Consider the following 25,933-nt stretch of genomic DNA (forward strand, 5'->3'; position numbering starts at 1 on the left):
TTTTTAATCTTTTGGCCATGCTGCATGGCATGTGGGATCTTAGTTTCCTGACCACAGATCAAACTCACACCCCCTGAACTAGGAGGCCAAGTCTTAACCACTGGACCACCAGGCAAATTTTAAGGCAACAGCCTTTTTAAAAGGACCTTCAGTAGACAAATTGTGACAGTAGAAGGAAAAAAAAATATTAAGTAGATGTAAACTCATTTTGTAAATAGTACTAAAAAAGAAAAATCTTCAGAAAAAGGTTGATATGATGATAAAAGAGGTAAAGAATATACGGTTAATTTTTTGTTAATGTAAATAAGGAGACTGTCAATAAAACTGAGTATATGCTGTTTCTAATAAAGCATATCTCCTTATAAAGTATGTATATAATTTTGTATCTAGCTGTGTATACCAAGAAATGCAGCAGGGGGAGATTCTGTGCAAGCCCAAGAGTCTTCAATCAATGTTAAGAAGTGTAACAAGAGTGGGAGAGGGGAAGGGATGATCAGAACAATGGTCATACAAAAAATTAAAAGAAGAATGATTTGCCCTAAAATGATCACACTTCTAGACTAGATTCCCTCATCTCAGAGGAAAAAACTCTAGCTGGCCTTATAATCAGAAGATGCTAATAAAACATGCTTAAGTTTACAACATGTCTACCAGGAGGACAATCAAGAATCCTAGGGAAAATACCAGCATGGAAAAAACTAACACCATGAACAAAGGGTGCTTAAAAGGCCTTATTAACCTAACAAAGTATATTTCATTGCAAAAAATACCCAAGAGGCTCATAAGCATCTCGGGTGTAAATAAAGCATCCTCAGAGAGGCAAGCAGACCCGCCAGTGTAAGAAACGCAAGTTCAATCCCTGGGTCAGGAAGATCCCCTGGAAAAGGAAATGGCAACCCACTCCAGTATTCTTGCCTGGGAATCCCATGGACAGGGGAGCCCCGAGGGCTACAGTCCATGGGATCGTAGAGTCGGACACGACTGAAGTGACTGAGCACAAGCACACTAAAGGAATAGGATATTTTACTGGAAGTAAGATTTAGAGAAAGTAATAGAACCATGATACTCTTCATCATGAACTCCTTCCCGGCCCTTCAGATCTCTCATCACCTTTCCTGCTACTGCACCAGCTCTTACCATCTCTGCTTCTGGTCTGTCAGAAGCTTCCAGTCCCCACTCTCCTACTCCCTCCATCTCTTCCTGCTTGCCTTCCATCCTTTATGCATCTGGGCCTCTGATCCAGCAGGTCAAATGCTACTGCCATCCAAGGCCTCTCTGCCACCAGCACACACCTTGGTCCAACCCAACATCCACCTTCTCCACTACTGCAGGGAATCCAATCCTCCTGTTATCGAACTCCTATTTGACAGGAAACTGCTCTGAAGACAATAAATACTGAAATCTGCTGAAATGAAGATGGGATACACATGCCACTTCTGCTTCCTCATGGCTAGAAAATATCTAGTCATCTCAATTGGGGAGAAAGTAAAATGTCTCATGTGATTATTTATTACTTTTTAAACTGCAGACATAAACTTTAAAAAATGAACAATGATTGCAATTTGCTTTAACACGTTATTGACTGGGGGATTTTGCAGAAATTAATGCCTGTGGCTATGATAAGTCTCCGGTCAATAATGTGTTAAGTCACCCTTCAGGTTCCTGTTGAAAAAGTATGGAATAGAGCCTCTAAAAAACTGGCCTATCTTCTGTCTTCTGGTTTTGAAAACTAAATATTAAGTTAGATAGGCAAACAAAAAATACTTCAGCAAAAAAAAAAAAAAAATTTTCCTGCCTGAATAAGGTATTTAAATCTAAATGTTAATCAAAACTATTCTACCCTCAGACTTTCATGTTTACAACAGAGATGACAACTCCAGTTTTCTTCCAAAAAATTAAGATCTTGATTTCCCATGATCTGGATAAAAAATTAAGGCTAAAATTAAACCAACAAATAAAAGCCTCTATAAGCTAGATTTCCACTATTCAAGGCTCTGCACAATGCCTGGCAGAAAACATGCACACACACACACACACACACACACACACACACACACTGCATGGATGGGAGATGTATAAAACCATATGCACATGTCCCTGGAGAGGAGGGTAGCTGGAAAACTATGGTTCATCCACACAAGGGAGTATTATGAAATTGTTTAAAAAAAAAAAAAGCAATGAAGATTATTTCTATGAAATGAAGTGACAGGGAATGGTTTCCAGCATACACTGCTAAGTGAAAAACCAAGCGTTATCTATGGTGTGTTATCCCTCATGGAAGAAAGCAAAGGATGTGGAAAATGTCTGTGTATCTGCTCCTGGGTACCCCAAGAAATACAGGAAGGAAAAAGCCAGAAAATAATGAGATTATTTACCTGCAAAGGACAGGTGGGAGCACTGGAGAAAAAAGGAAAGGATGGAAATGGGGCAGAGGGAATGAGAACATTTCTCTCAGGACACATTTTTTTCCTCAACTGGTGAGTCTCAGAACCAAGAAAATGTTTCACATATCCAAAATGTACATGACTGCAATTACACAGGATATGGGGGAAATCCAAAATAGAATATTCACAGTAATAAATGGACCTATGTGTGTTATAAATAAACAGTATAACCACACCGAAGAGGAAATGACTAAAACAAGGAATAAGGAACTCTGCAAAATATTTGACTATATAACTGTGAAAGTAAATACAAAAAGAACCACATACAAATAATGTTACTTTTCACTTGGGTATGGGTTAGCAACTCTGAAACTCTACTAAGAAAAAAGAAAGTGTAAGATGCTCAATTGTGTCTGACCCTTTGCGACCTCATGGACTGTAGACCGCCAGTTTCCTCTGTTCATGAAATTCTCCGGGCCAGAATACTGAAGCGGGTAGCTGTTTCTTTCTCCAGGGGATCTTCCCAACCCAGGTCTCCTGTACTGCTGGCAGATTCTTTACCGTCTGAGCCACCGGGGGAAATCAAGAATACTGGAATTCGTAGCCTATCCCTTCTCCAGCAGATCTTCCCAACCCAGGAATTGAACTGGGGTCCCCTGCATTGCGGGCAGATTCTTTACCAGCTGATCTACCGGGGAAGTCCTTGAAACTACACACACCCTGAGATTTAGCTAATAATTACTATATTGGGATATTAACAGCCATGTTTTTTATGGATACAGGGAAATGTGGAGACAAGAATGAATACTATAGCACTGGATTAAAGTCAGAGGGACCAGCATGAACTCCTGGTGGTTCCATATGTATATATATCCTCTCTCTATATACATATATAGGTTTCCCTGGTGGCTCAGTGGTAAAGAATACGCCTGCAATGCAGGAGCCACAGGAGACTCAGGTTCGATCCCTGGGTCAGGAAGATCCCCTGGAGGAGGGCATAGCATCCTACTCCAGTATTCTTGCCTGGAGAATCTCATGGACAGAGGAACCTGGCAGGCTACAGTCCATGGGCTCACGAACAGCTGGACCCTACTGAAGCAACCTAGCACGCACACACGCATGTAGAGAGAGCCTTACACTGTCCACTAAGAGGAACAAGAAGTGCTGGTACCACAAAGGAATGAGTCCACCAAGACTCCATTCCTCAAGAAACTAGAGGTTCCTTGAAGAAATGACGACTTCCAGGGCTGGGGCAGAGAAAATACAAGGTGATCCTGGACCATATTATGGGAATAGAATATTAAAAATTGCTCAAGAAAATGAATGGAGACTAAAGATGGTGGTTGCACATTTTGAATGTACTAAATTATTCACTTAATAAGGTTAATTTTGTTATGTGAATTTCACCTCAACAAATTTGAAACTGAAGCAATGCTTAAGTCACAGAAGCCAACTCAAAGAGATCCCAATGGCCACCTCTGGACAATCTAACGATAAAATAATTAACGACTGTTGAGGGTTATAACCCATAGGACAAAATACATACTCATGAGTTCACACTCATATAACAAGAAATAAATAAATGAGAGAGAATAGACATCTCTTCCTTTCAGTCAAGTTCCAGTTAATAAACACAGAAGGAGCGATGGAAACAGAAAATCATATTTGGCAGAGAGCACAGCCGTGACTGTCGCCGACAAAAACCATCAATACTTGTTTAGCTCTGAGCAAACGTACGATGAGAAACAGGACGTCTGCTTGGTTTTAAAGACTTTCACAAAATACGTATTAATTACAAAGAAAAGAACAGCAGCTTTTCAGGGGAGAAGCTTGGCAGATGGCACTTGAGCCATGTGAGCAGGGTTAACACAAGACCTGTCAACTTCAGGCAGCCCTTGATGTAAGGCACTACTGCTGCTGCTGCTGCTAAGTCACTTCCGTTGTGTCCGACTCTGTGCAACCCCCTAGATGGCAGCCCACCAGGCTCCCCCGTCCCTGGGATTCTCCAGGCAAGAACCCTGGAGTGGGTTGCCATTTCCTTCTCCAATGCATGAAAGTGAAAAGCGAAAGTGAGGTCGCTCAGTCGTGTCCCCGACCCTCAGCGACCACACGGACTGCAGCCTTCCAGGCTCCTCCGTCCATGGGATTTTCCAGGAAAGAGTACTGGAGTGGGGTGCCATTGCCTTCTCCGATAAGGCACTAAGGAGAACACAATGTCATTTCTCTGGTATTCTCACCAAAAACGCGTTACCTCGGTCTAACCGTGAGGAATAATCAGACGAGTTCCTTATAAGGAACATTCTACAAGGTAACTGACCAAATCACTGTAAAAATGCTGAGAACAAAATAAGGAAATTTTCCATGAAGGAGGAGGCTTCTAGGAAGATGACAAGTAAATGCAGTGTGGGGTCCTAGTCTCAGAACAGAAGAAGGACGTTAATGGGAAAAAACTGGTGACAGCACAATGAGCTTTGTAAATTAGTTAACAGTCTTGTATCAAAGTGAATTTTTTGGCTTAGGAAATTGTACTCTGTGTTTATGTAAGCTGTTCACATTACAGGGCATAAGGGAACTCTGCATACTACTGTGTAAATTTTTGGAAAAGTCTAAATTTCAGAATAAGAAAGTTTAAAAAACACATTATTCTTTAGCTTATTGTTTATTATTATTATTTTTTTTAGCTGTCTTCCCTCTCCTCCCAGTCCAAGGGTTTACAAAGAGTCGGAAATGACTGAACTACTGAACAACCACCTCTCCTCCCTTACACTACAGCAGGAATATTTTTGATATACTCACTAAAGTCACCCAAACTTCTAACCATGCCTGATACACAGATCAGATCAGATCAGATCAGTCGCTCGGTCATGTCCGACTCTTTGCGACCCCATGAATTGCAGCACGCCAGGCCTCCCTGTCCATCACCAACTCCCGGAGTTCACCCAGACTCACGTCCATCGAGTCAGTGATGCCATCCAGCCATCTCATCCTCTGTCATCCCCTTCTCCTGCCCCCAATCCCTCCCAGCATCAGAGTCTTTTCCAATGAGTCAACTCTTCACATGAGGTGGCCAAAGTACTGGAGTTTCAGCTTTAGCATCATTCCTTCCAAAGAAATCCCAGGGCTGATCTCCTTCAGAATGGACAGGTTGGATCTCCTTGCAGTCCAAGGGACTCTCGAGAGTCTTCTCCAACACCACACTTCAAAAGCATCAATTCTTTGGCGCTCAGCTTTCTTCACAGTCCAACTCTCACATCCATACATGACCACAGGAAAAACCATAGCCCTGACTAGATGAACCTTTGTTGGCAAAGTAATGTCTCTGCTTTTGAATATGCTATCTAGGTTGGTCATAACTTTTCTTCCAAGGAGTAAGTGTCTTTTAATTTCATGGCTGCAGTCACCATCTGTAGTGATTTTGGAGCCCAGAAAAATAAAGTCTGACACTGTTTCCACTGTTTCCCCATCTATTTCCCGTGAAGTGGTGGGACTGGATGCCATGATCTTCGTTTTCTGAATGTTGAGCTTTAGGCCAGCTTTTTCACTCTCCACTTTCACTTTCATCAAGAGGCTTTTGAGTTCCTCTTCACTTTCTGCCACAAGGGTGGTGTCATCTGCATATCTGAGGTTATTGATATTTCTCCCGGCAATTCTGATTCCTGTTTGTGTTTCTTCCAGTCCAGCGTTTTTCATGATGTACTCTGCATAGAAGTTAAATAAACAGGGTGATAATATACAGCCTTGACGTACTCCTTTTCCTATTTGGAACCAGTCTGTTGTTCCATGTCCAGTTCTAACTGTTGCTTCCTGACCTGCATACAAATTTCTCAAGAGGCAGATCAGGTGGTCTGGTATTCCCATCTCTTTCAGAATTTTCCACAGTGTATTGTGATCCACACAGTCAAAGGCTTTGGCATAGTCAATAAAGCAGAAATAGATGTTTTTCTGGAACTCTCTTGCTTTTTCCATGACCCAGCGGATGCTGGCACTTTGATCTCTGGTTCCTCTGCCTTTTCTAAAACCAGCTTGAACATCTGGAAGTTCACAGTTCACATATTGCTTAAGCCTGGCTTGGAGAATTTTGAGCATTACTTTACTAGCATGTGAGATGAGTGCAATTGTGCAATAGTTTGAGCATTCTTTGGCATTGCCTTTCTTTGGGATTGGAATGCAAACTGACCTTTTCCAGTCCTGTGGCCACTGCTGAGTTTTCCAAATTTGCTGGCATATTGAGTGCAGCACTTTCACAGCATCATCTTTCAGGATTCGGAATAGCTCAACTGCAATTCCATCACCTCCACTAGCTTTGTTCGTAGTGATGCTTTCTAAGGCCCACTTGACTTCACATTCCAGGATGTCTGGCTCTAGGTCAGTGATCACACCATTGTGATTATCTGGGTCGTGAAGATCTTTTTTGTACAGTTCTTCTGTGTATTCTTGCCATCTCTTCTTAATATCTTTTGCTTCTGTTAGGTCCATACCATTTCTGTCCTTTATCGAGCTCATCTTTGCATGAAATGTTCCTTTGGTATCTCTGATTTTCTTGAAGAGATCCCTAGTCTTTCCCATTCTGTTGTTTTCCTCTATTTCTTTGCATTGATCGCTGAAGAAGGCTTTCTTATCTCTTCTTGCTATTCTTTGGAACTCTGCATTCAGATGTTTATATCTTCCCTTTTCTCCTTTGCTTTTCTCTTCTCTTCTTTTCACAGCTATTTGTAAGGCCTCCCCAGACAGCCATTTTGCTTTTTTGCATTTCTTTTCTATGGGACTGGTCTTGATCCCTGTCTCCTGTACAATGTCACGAACCTCATTCCATAGTTCATCAGGCACTCTATCTATCAGATCTAGGCCAGAAAGCACTCAATAAGCACAATTACACAATTTTGGTGAGCCAGAACCATGAAAGGGCTCCCCTGATAGCTCAGACGGTAAAAAATCTGCCTGCAATGCAGGAGACCCAGGTTTGATTCCTGTGTTGGGAAGATCCCCTGGAGAAGGAAATGGCAACCCACTCCATATTCTTTTTTTTTTTTTTTTAATTTATTTATTTGACTGCAAAGGGTCTTGGTTGAAGTATGAGAGATCTATTTCCCTGACCAGGAATCAAACCCCAAACCTCTGCACTGAGCATAGAATCTTGGCCATTGGACCACCAGGGAAGTCCCCCACTCCAGTATTCTTGCCTGGAGAATTCCAAGGACAGAGAAGCCTGGAGGGCCTACAGTCCATGGGGTGGCAAAGCGCTGGACACAACTGAGAGACTAACACACAACACACACAGAACCATGAAAGCGTACTCCAAATCCTAGATTTTCCATTAATTTTCTTTATATTCTATTTGAAAGAAGCTTTGCTTATTCCAGGCGTCCCTGGTAGCTCAGATGGTGAAGAATCCGCCTGCAATGAAGGAGACTCCAGTTTGATTCCTGGGTTGGGAAGATCCCCTGGAGAAGGGAACAGCTACCCACTCCAGTATTCTGGCCTGAAGAACTCAATGAACTGTATGATCCATGGGGTCACAAAGGGTCAGACACAACTGAGCAACTTTCACTTTGCTATTCCATAAAGAAAAGCTAAAAAAAAATCTACAAGCTCTGGTTCACTGTTTTGTGTCCAATGAGAATCACAATTTTAAATAAAATGATATAAACACACAGACACCAGATACAGCAAATGAGATATGACCTCTGACCTTCTCAGGCTCCAAGGCTCCACCTTCAGTTCAGTGTGCTGAGAACACTGGGGTCCCCACAGACCTTCCTCCAGCTGGTGAGGCAGACCCAAGGCTACGGGCCCCTTCTCCTTCACTAGGGCTCAGCTCCTAAAGTGGGGGTGCCACCCAGACAGAAGCCTGTCTTTTGTCCCCACCCCACCTCCAGAGCCCTGGCTCAGAAATTCTGCCAGGAGGAAAAGTGGCCCACAAAACAAATAGCTCCTAATTGTTCCCAAGGAAATCAGCTTCATTTGCGGCAGAGCACAGAGTTGTTGGAACTAAGAGCCCTCTGAAAGACAGCAGAGGTTGGGGTGAAGGGAATGGAGAGCATCTGGATTTCATGAAGAGGCAGCCTGTGCTGTAGGCATCTGTGGCTAGTTGGCTAAAGAGAACCAAGGAAAGTGACAGCTAGGAGGAGCCTTCCTGTGGTCAGAACAAATCTCAAACACTGAACTCAGGAAGTTTCTCCAAGGGATCCACAGTTGGATTAATTTGTAGCAGAATGTATGTTCCAGGGCATTGTGATAAACAATTAGACAGTAATTAGTGTAGTGGTCACCGGAGGAGTCATCCCAGGATGACTGTGGGTGCACCCAAATCATGCACCCCCATCCCCAAGGAAGCACCAACAGAGACTTAACCTTGAGGGGGGTGAGGAGGACAGATTTCACTGAAATAATCCAGCCAGTCATTAAGCAAATAGACAAATATTAATAAACAAGCCCTGAGGTGAGGAAGTACCCAGTGTTACTAAAATATATTACCTAAAAAATGTCCAGTGTCAAAAAAAAAAAAATTATGATGTGCAAAAAATAGGAAAGTAGGATCCACAGACCAGAAAAAAAGTGGGCTGCAAAAACTGCCTGTGAGCACAGCTAGATACAGGATTCCAGATAAGTACTTCAAAGCAGGCATTACAATTATACTCGGAGATCTAACAAAAAAGCCCCACTAAAGAAATAAAGGAAGGTATGACAACGGTACATCAAATAAAGAATATTAAGAAACAGCAATTTAAAGAAAGACCCAAATGAAAATTCTGGAGTTGAAAAGCCCAATGACAGAAAGGAAAAAGTCCCCGGAAGGCTTCAACAGATTGGAACCAGCAAAAGAAAAACCAGCAAACCTGAAGGCAGATCAATAGACATTATGCTGATGAAAGAGGACAAAAAAGAACAGAGCCTCAGAGAGACACTGAACACCATTTAACATATCATCCTAAATGGAATGGGAATACCAAGAGCAGGGGAAAGGTTGAAAAAAATTCAAAGAAATAAATGACTGAAAAACAATAACCTACACATCTAGGTTCAGAGGGAAGCTGGCCATCTGACCACAGGCATGAGACAGAGTACTACATCCCAGGAAATCACTATTCCAGGGTCTAGAGAGCCTCTTGCGTGTTGTTCTAGCCAACGATTCTTCAAATGCTCATAAACACAAACATCTATGCGTGCATAAGGTATAATTCCTGGCAAATTAGGGATATAACCTTGGGAAAAGGCTCTAGCACCTTCTCGCTTCAGAAGCTGCTTGCCACAATCAATAATCCCTGAGTACCATCCAGTTTTACCTACAGCCAGTCTGGTCTTTTTCACAGGTCCCTTGAGCGCCATCTCAGGTGCAATTTTTAAAACATTTACACCATTTCCTCACCAAAGAGAACGAATTCCTCCTTCTTTTACCATCTGCTTAAACCCATCCAGCAATCTCATTTTCCCTCACTGTAAACTATGAATCTTTTGAGGGAAGCATATGGACACAGAAGTTGCTGCTGATGCTCTGGGAAAAGCATGGGAGGGTTGTGTGGGCCGAATCAGTGGTGGGCATGACAAACAAGCTTTCTCCAGTAGGCCCGGTGGCTTGACCCACGGCCATGTCACCTGGCACTGAGGAAGCAGCAATCCTGCATCATGACCTTCAAGCAGTCAAAAGGTGCCGCACACGTCCTTGGAACTCTGCTGGCTATCCCTCCTGCCACCAAGCGCTTCCACCAATTTCCAGAATGTTCTCCCTGTTCAGTAATGTCATCTGGAATAGCTATGCTAGAACTGGTACGCAGGCTCAAGTATACAACAGAGAGCGCCAGGCTGCGACGGCGCAGGAGCAGCCAAGAGGAGCTACCCCACGCCCGGGGCCAGGGGTGGCAGCCGAGAGGAGTAACGCCACGTCCAAGGAGCGGCAGCTGCATGGGTGCTGGAGGGCCGAGAGGAGCAATGCCACATCCAAGGTCAGGAGAGGCAACCTCGTCCAAGGTAAGGAGCAGTGGCTGTGCTTTGCTGGAGCAGCCGTGAAGAGATACCTCACATCCAAGGTAAGAGAAACCCAAGTAAGACAGTAGGTGTTGCAAGAGGGCATCAGAGGGCAGACACACTGAAACCATAATCACAGAAAACTAGTCAATCTGAAAACACGGACCACAGCCTTGTCTAACTCAATGCAACTAAGCCATGCCCATGGGGCCACCCAAGACAGGTGGGTCATGGTGAAGAGGTCTGACAGAATGTGGTCCACTGGAGAAAGGAAAGGCAAACCACTTCAGTATTCTTGCCTTGAGAACCCCTTGAACAGTATGAAAGGGCAAAACGATAAGATACTGAAAGAGGAACTCCCCAGGTCAGTAGGTGCCCAATATGCTACTGGAGATCAGTGGAGAAATAACTCCAGAAAGAATGAAGGGATGGAGCCAAAGCAAAAACAATACCCAGCTGTGGACGTGACTGGTGATAGAAGCAAGGTCTGATGCTGTAAAGAGCAATACTGCATAGGAACCTGGAATGTTAGGTCCATGAATCAAGGCAAATTAGAAGTGGTCAAACAGGAGATGGCAAGAGTGAATGTCAACATTCTAGGAATCAGCGAACTAAAATGGACTGGAATGGTGAATTTAACTCAGATGACCATTATATCGACTACTATGGGCAGGAATCCCTTAGAAGAAATGGAGTGGCCATCATGGTCAACAAAAGAGTCCGAAATGCAGTACTTGGATACAATCTCAAAAATGACAGAATGATCTCTGCTTCCAAGGCAAACCATTCAATATCACAGTAATCCAAGTCTATGCCCCAACCAGTAACGCTGAAGAAGCTGAACAGTTCTATGAGGACCTACAAGACCTTTTAGAACTAATACCCAAAAAAGATGTCCTTTTCATTACAGGGGACTGGAATGCAAGAGTAGGAAATCAAGAAACACCAGGAGTAACAGGCAAATTTGGCCTTGGAGTACAGAATGAAGCAGGGAAAAGGCTAATAGAGTTTTGCCAAGAGAACGCACTGGTCATAGCAAACACCCTCTTCCAACAACACAAGAGAAGACTCTACACATGAACATCACCAGATGGTCAACACCAAAATCACACTGATTATATTCTTTGCAGCCAAAGATGCAGAAGCTCTATACAGTTAGCAAAAACAAGACTGGGAGCTGATTGTGGATCAGATCATGAACTCCTTATTGCCAAATTCAGACTGAAATTGAAGAAAGTAGGGAAAACCACTAGACCATTCAGGTATGACCTAAATCAAATCCCTTATGATTATACAGTGGAAGTGAGAAATAGATTTAAGGGCCTAGATCTGATAGAGTGTCTGATGAACTATGGACAGGGGTTCATGACATTATACAGGAGACAGGGATCAAGACCATCCCCATGGAAAAGAAATGCAAAAAAGCAAAATGGCTGTCTGAGGAGGCCTTACAAATAGCTGTGAAAAGAAGAGAAGAGAAAAGCAAAGGAGAAAAGAAAGATACAAGCATCTGAATGCAGAGTTCCAAAGAATAGCAAGGAGAGATAAGAAAGCCTTCTTCAGCGATCAGTGCAAAGAAATAGAGGAAAACAACAGAATGGGAAAGACTAGAGATCTCTTCAAGAAAATTAGAGATACCAAGGGAACATTTCATGCAAAGATGGGCTCGATAAAGGACAGAAATGGTATGGACCTAACAGAAGCAGAAGATATTACGAAGAGATGGCAAGAATACACAGAAGAACTGTACAAAAAAGATCTTCACGACCCAGATAATCACGATGGAGTGATCACTGACCTAGAGCCAGACATCCTGGAATGTGAAGTCAAGTGGGCCTTAGAAAGCATCACTACCAACAAAGCTAGTGGAGGTGATGGAATTCCAGTTGAGCTATTTCAAATCCTGAAAGATGATGCTGTGAAAGTGCTGCACTCAATATGCCAGCAAATTTGGAAAAATCAGCAGTGGCCTCGGGACTGGAAAAGGTCAGTTTTCATTCCAATCCCAAAGAAAGGCAATGCCAAAGAATGCTCAAACTACCACACAATTGCACTCATCTCACATGCTAGTAAAGTAATGCTCAAAATTCTCCAAGCCAGGCTTCATCAATATGTGAACCGTGAACTTCCAGATGTTTAAGCTGGTTTTAGAAAAGGCAGAGGAACCAGAGATCAAATTGCCAACATCCGCTGGATCATCGAAAAAGGAAAAGAGTTCCAGAAAAACATCTATTTCTGCTTTATTGACTATGCAGATCACAGTAAACTGTGGAAAATTCTGAAAGAGATGGGAATACCAGACCACTCACCTGTCTCTTGAGAAACCTATATGCAGGTCAGGAAGCAACAGTTAGAACTGGACATGGAACAACAGACTGGTCCCAAAAGGAAAAGGAGTACATCAAGGCTGTATATTGTCACCCTGCTTATTTAACTTCTATGCAGAGTACATCATGAGAAACGCTGGGCTGGAAGAAACACAAGCTGGAATCAAGATTGCCGGGAGAAATATCAATCACCTCAGATATGCAGATGACACTACCCTTATGGCAGAAAGTGAAGAGGAACTAAAAAGCCTCTTGATGAAAGTGAAAGTGGAGAGTGAAAAAGTTGGCTTAAAGCTCAACATTCAGAAAACAAAGATCATGGTATCTGGTCCCATCACTTCATGGGAAATAGACGGGGAAACAGTGGAAACAGTGTCAGACTTTATTTGGGGGGGCTCCAAAATCACTGCAGGTGGTGATTGGAGCCATAAAATTAAAAGACGCTTACTCCTTGGAAGGAAAGTTATGACCAACCTAGATAGCATATTCAAAAGCAGAGATGTTACTTTGCCAAGAAAGGTCTATCTAGTCAAGGCTATGGTTTTTCCAGTAGTCATGTATGGATGTGAGAGTTGGACTGTGAAGAAAGTTGAGCGCCAAATAACTGATGCTTTTGAACTGTGGTGTTGGAGAAGACTCTGGAGATTCCCTTGGACCTCAAGGAGATCCAACCAGTCCATCCTAAAGGAGATCCGCCCTGGGTGTTCTTTGGCAAGACTGATGCTGAAGCTGAAACTCCAATACTTTGGCCACCTCATGCGAAGAGTTGATTTACTGGAAAAGACCCTGATGCTGGGAGGGATTAGGGGCAGAAGGAGAAGGAGATGACATAGGATGAGATGGCTGGATGGCATCACCAACTCGATGGACATGAGTCTGGGTGAACTCGGGGAGTTGGTGATGGACAGGGAGGCCTGGCATGCTGCGATTCATGGGGTCGCAAAGAGTCGGACACGACTGAGAGACTGAACTGAACTGCACACATCTAGGAGGCAAGACCCATAAACAGATACATCATGGTAAAAAGGATGAAAGTCAAACACAAGAGAATCTTGAAAGCATCAAGAGAAAAATGATTTATCACTGACGAGGGGGACCCCAATAAGATTAAAAGCTGACCTCTCAGCAAAAATAACAGAGGCTAGAAGCAGTGGATAACACAAAGTACTAAAAAACAAACACACACACACGCAAAAAAAAAAACCCTGTCAATGAAGATTCCCACATCCAGGAGAGCTATTTTTTTTAGAAAATAAACATAAAATTCACATATTACAAGATAAACAAAAATTAACAAGAATTCATTGCTAGCAGTCTTGCCTCATAAGAAATACTAAAGGAATTTCACCAGGCTGCAAACAACTGATACAAGTGATCCAATCCATACAGTCTGCAATTATATAATTGCTGATGCCCATTTTCTCCTTTCCCTCAACTGATGTATAAACTTCATAAAATGATACGTATATAATGCATTGTTGAATCTGTAATACATGGGAATGTAATAAAGTTGCTAAAAACAGCACAAAAAAAGGTAGAGGGGAAAAACACTGCTATGTGCTAAGGGAAAAATAACAGGTGGTGTAATAATTAATCATTGTAACAATGTATTCTTGGGTTTATAACATTGACAGATGTAATGTGTGTAACAACAGTGCCACAAAACAAAGGAGAAAAGGAACAGAGCTAAATAAGAGTAACTTTCTATATATTACTAGAATTAACTAGTATAAACTCGAATTTGAATCCAATAAGCTGAAATGTACACAGTGAACTCTGGAACAATCACTAAAAATACTCAAAAAATAGTGAAAAATGTCACTAACGAAATGAAAATGCTACGTTAGAAAATATTCAATCAATGCAAAAAAAAGTAAAGTGGGAATACAGAAACAAAAAAGACATGAGACATATGAAAACTACAGAGTAAGATGGCATCTGTAAATCAAACTACATCAGTATCATATAAATGTCGATGAGTAACAGTCCAGTCTAAAGGCAGACACTATTAGGCTGGATTTTTAAAAAAGCATGCTCCAACTATATGTTATTTACAGGAGACACAACAAATGGTTATGGGGCAACTGGATAGTCACATGCAGAAGAATGGAGTGGGTCCTTTACACCACACACAGAAGTGAACTTGGAATTGATTAAAGACCTAATGTAAGAGCAAAACATGCAGCACGTGGGGTTGCAAAGAGTCTGACACCACAAGCAACTGAACTGAAGAGCAAAACAAAACACAGGAGAAGCTTCACGATCTTAGATTTGGCAGCGGGTTCTTAAATATGACGCCGAAAGGACAAGCAGAAACAACAGCAAAAAACAGACTGGACTTCATCAGAATTTAAAACTTCTGCACTTCACAGAACACCGTCAAGAATAGGAAGAGACAACTCACAGAACGATAGGAAATATTTGCAAATCACATTTCTACAAGGAACTTGTATCTAGAAAGGACTTTTTCTTTTTTTCCCTTTTTAAATACTGAAATATAGCTGATGTACGATGTGTTAGTTCCAGATGTATGACATAGGGATCTGACAATCAAATACATTATGAAATAATCATGACAAGTCTGTGACATTACCATACAAAATCAGTGCAGTATTATTGACTATTTTCCCTATGCTATGTTACATTCCTATGACTTAACTGTAAGCTTGAATCATTGTTGATCATGTTAGTGGTATGTCATATACGGCCTTTATTATACTGAGGTATGTTCCCTCTATGCCCACTCTGTTAAGCGTTTTTATCATAAATGGATGTTGAACTTTATCAAAATGTTTTTCCGTATCTGTTGAGATGATCATATGACTTTTAACCTTAATGTTTCTAATGTGGTGTATCGTGATTGATTATGATGTATGAAACTTTTAATGTATTGTTGATTCAGTTTGCTAATAATCTGTTGAGAGTTTTTACATCTATGTTCATCCAGGATATTGGCCTATAATTTTTTGTGTGTGATATTTTTGCCTGGTTTGGGTACCAGGGTAGTACTGGCCTCATAGACTGAATTTGCAAACGTTCCTTCCTCTTCAACTTTCTGGAATACTTTGAGAAGTATTTAAATGTTCTTTAAACGTTCGGTAGAACTCACCTGTGGAGCTATCTGATCCTGGACATTTGTTATTCCGGAGTTTTTTTTTTTTTTTTTAATTACTGATTTAACTTCATTAAGGTAATCAGTTTGCTCAGATTTTCTATTTCTTCCTGATTCAATCTTGGAAGACTGTATGTTTCTAGGAATTTATCCATTATTTCTAGGTTGTGCAATTTGCTAAGATACAAATTTTCATGGTAATCTCTTACATTTTATATTTCTGTAGTATCAGTTGTAACTTCTCTTTCATTTTTAATTTTATTTGGGCCTTCTTTTATTCTTGAGGAGTCCAGCTAAAGGTTTATTGATTTTGTTTATCTTTTCAAAGGACCAGATGTTAGTTTCTTTCATTCATATTTGCTGCTGCTTTTTTCATCTCTATTTCATTTACTCCCACTCTGATCTTTATTATTTCCTTACTTGTACTAACTTGGGGCTTTGTTATTCTTTTTCTAGTTCCTTTATGTGTAAGGTTAGATTGTTTGAGATTGTTACTGTTTCCCAAGGTAAGCCTGTATTGCTATACACTTCCCTCTTAGAAGAGTCTTCTGTGTCCCATAAATCTTGGAATGCTGTGTTTCCATCTTCATTTGTCTCAAGGTATATTTTTATTTCCTCTTCGATATCTTCAATGACCCACTGATTGTTTAGTAGCATATTGTTTAGACTCCACATATTTTTTTTTTCCAGTAGTTGATTCCTAGTCTCATACTGCAGTGGTCAGAAAAGGTGCTTAATATGATTTAAATCTTCTTAAATTTTCTGAGACTTGCTTTGTGGCCTAGCAGGTGATCTATCCTGGAGAATACTGATCACATGCACACTTGAGAAGAATGAGCATTCTGCTCGTTTGGAGTTGAAAGGCCTATATATATTTAATCCATCTGACCTAATGTGCCATTTAATGCCAATGTTTCCTTATTGATTCTCTGTCTGGATGATCTATCCACATTGATTTAAGTGGAGTGTTAAAGCTCCCTACTCACTATATTGTTAATTACTCCCTTATGTCTGTTAGTAACTGCTATATGTATTTAGGTGTTCCTATGTTGGGTACCCCATGGACAGAGGATCTGGCAGGCTACAGTCCATCGGGTCATGAAGAGTTGGACACGACTGAAATGACAGCACACTTTTTTTTATTCCACCCCCTCATTTTACATTTTTGATCTCATCTTTTATGTGTTTTTACTTTGTCCGCTCCCTAATTAGTGTGTGTATACATTTTTATTGATAGTTACATGATTTTACTAGCTTTGTCTTTTAAGCCTCAGGTGGTTGATCCCCTACCCTTACTGTATTTTGGCCTTAGAATAAAGAATTCTTCAAGTTTAAATTTTTAAATAGGCAAAGACCCTGAATAGACATTTTTTTCTGAAGAAGATATACAAATGGCTAATAAGTACATAAAAAGATGCTAGGTATTATTAGAAATACAAATAAAAACTACAATGATATACTACTTCACTACCGCTAGGACAAGTAGAATCCAAAAGCCAGGAAACACGTATCATCAAGAATGTAAAGAAACTGTAACCCTAATATCCTGTTGGAGGAAATGCACAATGGTCCAGCTTCTTTGGGAAAAAAGTCTGGCAGCTCCTCAAGTGATTAAATATAGAGTTTCCACACGACCCAGCAGTTCTACTTGTAGATAAAGAGAAATGAAAATACATGTCCACACAGAAACACATACATGAATGTTAGGTATCCCTAGGGACAGGGGTCTAAGATGTCCAGTTTCTGGGTTGTACCTGACCAAAATAGGAAATTCATCAGGAGAACCACCTCCCCCCCCTCACACACACACACACACACACACACGAGTAAGACATGCAATGATTCTCGTCCCACTTGCACACCTGCATACAGCTTTCCCACTGTGCTTTCCATACACTTGAAATTCTGTCTCATTTTTTAATGTGAGAATCCAGTATACCCTGCAGAAACTTGTACCCTGGCCTGAACACCAGCTTTCCTAGTGGAGTTACTGATATCTTCCTCAAATTATGCCAATCCCATGGACCAGCTCATTTATTCTTTCAAGTGGTAAATGAAGACCTAGGATAAATATGATAGGGACCACACTGGGATTACCAGCTAAGCCCTGGGACAGTCCTGGAACGCTGCCAACCACAATGACTATCTTACAATTCCAAAGCACAAATACTCCACACTCTCTCAGAGCTTCATGAAAGTAAAGGCAGCTCCCTCTACCTGCCATGCCCACTCTCCCCTAATCTGCCTGGTCTCTGCTCTTCTGGGCAGCAGACCAATAGCTAAGAGCATCATCTCTGGAACCAGCCTGACCGAGCTTAAACTTGACTCTTCCACTTAATGTACGACCTTGACAAGTTTCTTATACTCAGCCTTGGTTTCCTCATCTATAGAAAGTGAGTAATCATACTTCCTAGGGTTGTTATGAGGATTAAATGAGACTATGTTATTGTTTCATAACTTATAATATGCACTCTGTTACTGCTCTATCTATCAGATGGTATCACATTTTTTACTTGCACCTTCCCCTACTGGTTCTTGAGATTTCCAAAGGTGAGTAGTTTCTCCTTCCTTTTCATATTTACAGCATATAACACAGAGATGGGCACGAGGCAGGTACAGGAAAGGGAGTGATGCATGCATGAAAAATAACAACTCTGAGCCCAGCAACATCCAGCGATTACGGAAACCACGCTTTCAATATAAAAAGCAGAGCATGTGGTTTATGAGTATACAAGAATTAAACATCTGAAATGAGGCCGGCTCTGGAAAATCCAGGCTGACTGCCAGAACCATCTAGAAAGAATCCAAATGCTCAGCAGTTAAGAGTGGTTACATAAACGATGTCATTAAAGCACAGGGGATTTTACATAAGCACGACAGGAGACCTCTGTTGATACCTGAAAGAGTTCAGACAAAACACCAAACCGAAAAACAGAGCAGAAAAATATGCACAGGAGGATTACAGCTGCTCAGAGTGCCACCCGAAGCAGAGAGACTGTGTGTGTGTGGCTTGAATACCACATTCTTTCCCCTTCTGGTGACAAAACCTGTATATTCTTTTTGATTAATATTGATTCTAAAGACAACCTAACACACACAAAAATAGTGCTTAGTAATGGCTTTACGTAAGAAATCAGATAAATGGAATGGAGATGCCAAAAGTTTTAAATAAGACCCAGTCAAAAGGGTCAATTTTCTGTTACTATAACTTTCTGGGTAGATAAGTTTCCTGATAAGGAAAAATTCCATATACTCTCAGGATTAACTCTCTTATTTTCTAAGTTGACCGCTAAAGCCAGTCATATGTTCTACTCACATCAGGGCCAGCCAATAGTTTGATTAACTAAGTTCTTCCTAAGTAAGTCCTCTCCTTTTGGTATGATTAAAAAATGAAATCTAAAATGTATGTATTTGTCTGCAAAGAAGAAAGATCTTCAGTAAGTGTTTTATTCATTTTCCCCCCAAAGAATGCCTTCCAAAATTAGAGCCCAACTCAGAGAAAGAGAAAAACAATACTAAACTTGCTCAAAGCACAGAGTACATTTGCCTGCTTATATCAGCTTATTTCATGAATATATGCACACTGACACAGATATATACATATCTACACACACACTGAGCAACTTCACCTTCACTTTTCACTTTCATGCACTGGAGAAGGAAATGGCAACCCGCTCTGGTGTTCTTGCCTGGAGAATCCCAGGCACGGGGCAGCCTGGTGGGCTGCCGTCTATGGGGTCGCACAGAGTCGGACACGACTGAAGTGACTTAGTCACAGCACACACACACCAGAGAAAAATTAATAGAGAATAAAGTTACCTTCATGCAAGTCAATAATGCCAACAATAGCACCTTTTGATAACCAAGTGATGATTACTACTCTACCCTGACTCTAACAAATCTCCATTCTTCTTGCCATTAATATTTCCTAGATTAATATGAGGAAAAGAGATATGTAAAAGGAAGAGGTAGGAGACTTCCCTGGTGGTCCAGAAGGTAAGAATTCACCTGCCAATGCAGGGGACATGGGTTCACCCTCCAGTCTGGGAAGATCCCATATTCTGTGGTACAGCTAAGCCTGTGCACCCACAGCCCACTCTGCAACGAGCCACTGCCAGAGAAGTCCATGCACTGCATCTAGAGTAGCCCCTGCTCACCGCAACTAGAGAAAGCCCACAGGCTGCAATCCATATGGCTGCAACTAGGGCAGCCATAAACAAGTACATTATTTACTTAAAAGTCTACAAATAATAAAAATAGGGGTAGGAATTTACTGTATATATTTTAAAAGAAATACACTATCCTTCAATACAGTTCCAATCTCTAAACAGATAACCTTCCTTAAAAACACAGTTCAATAGTCTCAACAGAATTAATTTTTAAAATTTCAGACGAATTTCTCACCCACTTCAAAAATACTTTTACCTAAAGAGCAACCTATCAACACATGCGGTTTAAATCATTAACTACACAGCACCAAATCATCAGGATAATCAGCGTATAAATTTCATGAAGCCGCTGTGTCCTTCTAAGTGTTTCATACAACATCCGGTACAAGGAAGCTTATTAAACATTGATGATGTTTAATAATGAAAAATAAAATGCCAAAATGAAAGTCTTCATTACTCAACTTGGCTGTCATTTATAATACAAACCGCTGATGAGCATGTTTCTACACGAGCAATTACAAGAAATCAAGAAACAAAGCAAACCCCATTCAAATGAGAAATTTTGTGTCCTCCGTCCAAGAATACTGTTTCATTTCGGTGTCAGAAAGAAACTGGCAGGCCGCCAGCAGATAGCATGAAATACGCAGACTGTAGGGGTGTTCAACTCAGAGCATTTATGCACCGTCGACAAAGCAAAAAGCCAAACACACTGCATGCACATTTTTTGGAGACGTTTTCCTTACCTTTCCCATTTTGCCATGTTGTATACCAAGATAAAGTGAGGAACGAGGTGATAAATGCTAAAACAGTGGCTACAGTTCCATTTCGGAGCCTCATCTCATTTCACCATCACACTGGTTCATATGTTTACGATGATAACCAAGTCCGTTTCTTTTTATCCTGAAGTCAAGCAAACCCAGTACTCCTGGCTCGGGGCCAACTGAAACAATCAATAGGAGAGGTTCATTTCAGATGCTCAGCAGAACTAGTCTGGCAGCCACACCATTCACAATTATTATTCAGGACTGTCTGCACGGTCTTCATAGGTGGATGCTTCTTTCTCCCTATTCAAGGGGAAAAGGGAAAGAAAAACTTGCTCAAGGATGCAAAATACTCATTTCTTCATTTATCAGTCACTGTTACAAACAGATTCTTGGCTGGGCTACACTGTATCTGTAAAGATAACCCCCCACATCCGAATGACTCATGTGATATCCTTGAGCGATATGGTTCTTCTCCTCTGGGGAAAAAAGCTTTCAACTATACTCCCTGCTCGTTGGTTCTGTTGTGTCTGTGGAAAGAGAGTCATGGTTACTTATGTAAAGGAAGAAGTGGTGGGGCCCAGGAGAACTCTAAGGATCACCCAATGGTTCCTGAGGAACATTCTTCACTCTCTACAATCCTCCTATTGCACAATAATAGTTAATGGCTCAAAATGTTTAAAGAAAACAGACAAAACTTACAAGGGTCAAAAGCCCTGGTCCTAGATCCAGCCCCACCATTACTTGCGTGACTCCAGGCATGTCAATTATCTCGGCTTTGTGGTTTCATCCAGGAACTGAGAAAGCTAACTGTCTCGGCTCCTCCTGTTCTCATAAATAATAAAAAGGTTACAGTGATGACCGCTGCTGATCATCAGCATAAGATAAATGTAGTTTTTCCAACAATTAACCTACTCCTCAGGTGTAAACTGGGATTATTTTGGCATTTTGAAAACATGGCGATCCAACCAGGATGCCACCGGACCCAGGATTAACCACTGAGCACTGCTTTAACTCAGGAAACCTGGAGATCACCTCCCATCCAGCAAACCTGTTCAGAAAACGGAATGAGGTGGTCTAGTGGTTGAGAATCTGGGTCAGGGGGTTGATCCCTGGTCTGAGAGGATCCCACGTTCCGCAGAGCCACTGAGTCAATGCGCCACAACTACTGAGCCCACACGCTCCACTCCTGAAGCCTACGAACCTGGGAGCCCATACTCCCCAACAACAGAATCCACCTCAATGAGAAGCCCGCACACCGCATTGAAAGAGCGTAGCCCCTACTGGCCACAACTAGAGAAAGCCTGCTCAAAGCAACAGAAACCCAGCACAGCCAAAAATAAATAAATCTTTTAAAAAGAAAATAGAATGAAATCATGTCCCTGGAAGTACTTAAGCATAGTACTACATAGTACCTACTACAATTCTAGGTTCTGAATAAATGTCAACTGTATTAATAACAACAAATAAAACCAAAAACCTGCAGCCAGTCACTGGTTTAGGCCTCTCTGCAAAGAACCAATTTCACTCCCTCGGGGAATGTCAGGCCAGACAAGATATGCATTGATTCCTGGTGGCCCCAGGGGACCACAGAGGCACTTGGCAGTCCACCACGTGTCACTCCAGTAGGTGAGTTAATGCAGCTCCAAAGAGGCCTCGGAAGCCCGAGGGACAATTCTCTCTGGCTAACGCAGCCATTTGTAGGCAATTCAGAAATTATCATCTCAGCTGGTTTGTAAAACCGACCATGGCTAGAAAGCTCCACTAGTGAGAAAAGATCATCTGGATAAATAACGATAATGAGACACTACAACTCACTAAGCATTTCCTCACACGCTCTAAATCTTCCAAACTCCTAAATCTTCCAAACTCCGCTTCCCCTACTGTACAATGAAATGAACCCAGAGAAGGAACCCTAATTTGCACAACTCTGAAGTCCAAGTTCTCATCCCCCACCCTCTGCCCCTCTGCACTGCAGTCCTGTGAAAAGAAGCTCCCGGGGCACTCCAAGCCTCAGGTTACACTGGAGAATCTTCCCGAGGTGTTATCTTTACCCAACAGTTTAAAGTGTGAATTAAAAAAAAAAAAAAAAAAAAATTAGACTCTACAACAAATACGGATCTATTATGGAATAAACTGCAAAATTCACAGGCAACTTCAAAGTTTCAGCTTAAAACCTGAATGAATTTCTCACTTCCTGTACCCTGGGCTGGGCCCTCCTCTCCCCTACTCACACTCAAGCAGCCTGTGAACCCTCCTTGACCAGCAGCTCTGTAGTAGTGATATAATACTCTAGAGGCACTGAACTTTTCTACTTCCTCCCTTCCCCTTACTCTCTGCAATCAAGAATTTCCAAAGATACTCTCGCGTTCAAATTATGATTATTTTCTAAAACCAAAGTTATTCATATCCATGTCAACAGTCTTCATGGTGAAATCCCAGAATTTCAACTCAATTCCATAAGTACCTAATATACTGTCTTATTAACGTATCAATAGGCACTCAAGGGGCTTCCCTGGTGGTCCAGTGGCTGACTCTGTGCTCCCAATGCAGGGGGTCAGGGTTTGATCCCAGGTCCAGGAACAAGATCCCACATGCTGTAACTAAGACTCAACACAGCCAGATAATTTTTTTTTAAAGCACTCGATAATGATTCTGATTATAAAAAAATGAAGGGTTAACTCAGTGAATTATGTAACTTGGAATTTTAATTTTTTCATGGCATTATATGAAGATGCATATAATTTTCTGTTGCTATATCCCCACCTGAGCCCCACTTTACTTCAAAAAAGATACTGTCCTGATAAGAGATCCAGAAGTATACAGATTATTAGAATAAACATTCAATCAGTAATCACAGGGAAGGTGAAGTGAAGAAGTAGAAAATGAAAGATTTTTGAAACACAGTTTTATTACTTATTTGTATGAAAGTCAGTATAAAGGGGTAGAGAGACAAGTAAAAGTGAATGAACTCTATAATGAAAGTAGATTATAGATACAGTATTGGTAACATGAAAAACATAAGGAATATTAAATATTGGATCCAGGAAGTTATTCATATCTGGTTTGAAGAAAATGCAAATAATGAACTCTACCAACAAACAGGACCTGAAATTCAGCAAGAGAAATATGAGGGCATTTTACTCAGAATATTGTCATACATTTTTAATCAGGGTTTCCACACTAATGAAGTTTAGTTGCACCATAAAAGAGCAAAACCAGTGATCCCTATGCTCTCAAACCAGGAGAGGTAGTTCAGACAGCCAAGAGCCCTCTGGGTTGACTGACTACCTAAGGCAGGAGAAGTGATCCATATTTGTTGTCAGAGTCCACACTCAACAAAAATTTCAATCTAACACCTTGACGCTCTCTGAGACTATCCACTTAACACATCGGAATCCTTAACAACAAAAAGGCAGTGGCTAAAGTTATTGGTCATCTCCTCCATCCTGCCAAAGATATTTCCAACTTTCAACTCCAGATCTCAGGCTGGAGAAAAACCTGTTTTATTAACAGTCTTTTAAGGGCTGCAGTCCTATGTTATTATTAGATACATAACCTTTGATTTTAAAGTGTTCTCCGAAATAGTATGTTCCATGGCTAAAAATGCTTGACATATGATTTCACTGCCATTCCAGACAGAACAGGGGTGCCTGAAGGAAAGACACCCTCATAAATACCATGATGTAAGCCCTGTAACTTTATTCATCGCGGTTTTATTAAAATTCATTGGTTTTATATTTATAATAGGATTTCTATTTTTCCTTAATACAGCTTACATAACTTCATCGTCCTGTGCGTTTTCAGATTTACACGGTGCGGGCTAAAGAAACCTTTGTTAGGATAACCTGTTAATGACAGTGGTGTTGTTTTTTAACATTCAGAAAAAGAAAGATAAACCATTAAACGCATATTATTCACTTCTAAATTTAGCTTCTAAATTCAAACGAACGACGTTGCCATCTTCTTTGGCCAGAAGTCGTCCGACAGCAAAAGCACAACAGCAAAATATATGAAGAGGGCTGAAAACAGACACTGCGCCTGCTTCTATTTCGCAATCCGGATTGTAAGCAATGAGCGGGCTCCAGAGAAACACTCGCTGCGAGAAATAAAAAGCGGGCGCGCGAGTGGTCTGACTGCCAGCTCATAAAGCACGCCTTCCCGCTGTCACCTGGTGGTACCCTCAGTGGAATCACCTGGCCCCGACCCGGGGATCCCACTCGCAGCTTCCTCGATAGCGGGGAACTGAGGCCTGGGTATGGGGGTGCGCTTACACATAGGACCCGCAGGTCTTGACTTTGTAGGAAAATTCGCCAGAACGGTGCACGTCTCGGGAGCAACCCCGGCCCGCCTCGCCCCCGCCCCACCTGCCCGCGGCCCCGGGACGCCGCCGACTCCGGGACGGGCGTGAGCCCTGGGGCAGTCCCGCGAGCAACTCTGCCTCACCCCCAAAACCCCCACTTTCCTTCACTTTGCCCCAAAGTCAGCGAGCCCCGCCGCGCCACGGAGCGCGGAGAGCGCATCAGGCGCCCGGTGGGCCACCGAGAGAGCGCGCGGCAACGAGGGGCTGCGGCGGCGGAGCGGGGCTGACGGCGCGCCCAGGGCGGCCCGGCCCGCGCCCGCCCCCAAGGCCCAGCCCGCCCGCGCCCCGAGACGGCCCCGCAGCAGCCGGAGGCGCACGAGCTCCGGGCCCGGCCGCGGCCCCGCGGCTCCGTTACCAGCAGGTGGATCTCCCGCGACCCGGCGCCGCCCCTCCATCCTGCGCCCCCGCTCGAAGCTGCCCGCACGCCGCCGCCGCGAACCCCTCACCCGCCGCCGGCGCTGCCAGTCCTGCCGCGGCCGCCGACGAGCCGCCACCGAGCAGCCGCCGGGCGCCCCCGCCTCCCCGCGCGGCTCCGCCCCGCCGCCGGAGCGCCGCGGCCCCCGCGCCCGGCCCCGCCCGGGACCCCGCCAGCCATTGGCCGCCTGTGCCGTCCCCCGGGCGCCCCCGCGCGGCCCAGCCGCCGGCCGGAGGCCCGCCCGGTTGTCATTTAGGGGCGCCGCCTTGCAGCCTGTACCGTTCTCGTGAGATCTCCCCGCTTCACTCACTGTCACCGCCGGGTCTGGAGCGGCGTCTCCGGCCCGGGCTCTAAGCGCTCGGCGGCGCCGGGCCGCCACATCTGGCTTTAATCCTCTGGGGCGTGTGCGCGGAGGCAGCACAGGCTGCCAACAAAAGGCC

The 25,933-nt window shown here is 42.7% G+C and overlaps 1 protein-coding gene across 2 annotated transcripts in view; it reads right to left on the reverse strand.

Annotated features, from left to right (window-relative positions):
- MGAT4A (alpha-1,3-mannosyl-glycoprotein 4-beta-N-acetylglucosaminyltransferase A) overlaps nt 1–25,584 on the reverse strand; it is a 126,417-nt gene extending 100,833 nt beyond the window's left edge. The window contains exons 1-2 of one of the 2 annotated variants that reach the window (XM_024998334.2): nt 25,525–25,570; nt 20,698–20,894 (exon numbers count right to left, since the gene is read on the reverse strand). In XM_024998334.2, coding sequence (XP_024854102.1) covers nt 20,698–20,791 — 94 coding nt within the window. In that variant the 5' untranslated portion in view covers nt 20,792–20,894; nt 25,525–25,570. 2 annotated transcript variants of the gene reach the window in all.
- Between the last annotated feature and the right edge of the window lie 349 nt (nt 25,585–25,933).

Source organism: Bos taurus, chromosome 11 (assembly GCF_002263795.3).
Source record: "Bos taurus isolate L1 Dominette 01449 registration number 42190680 breed Hereford chromosome 11, ARS-UCD2.0, whole genome shotgun sequence".
NCBI classification, from domain to species: domain Eukaryota; kingdom Metazoa; phylum Chordata; class Mammalia; order Artiodactyla; family Bovidae; genus Bos; species Bos taurus.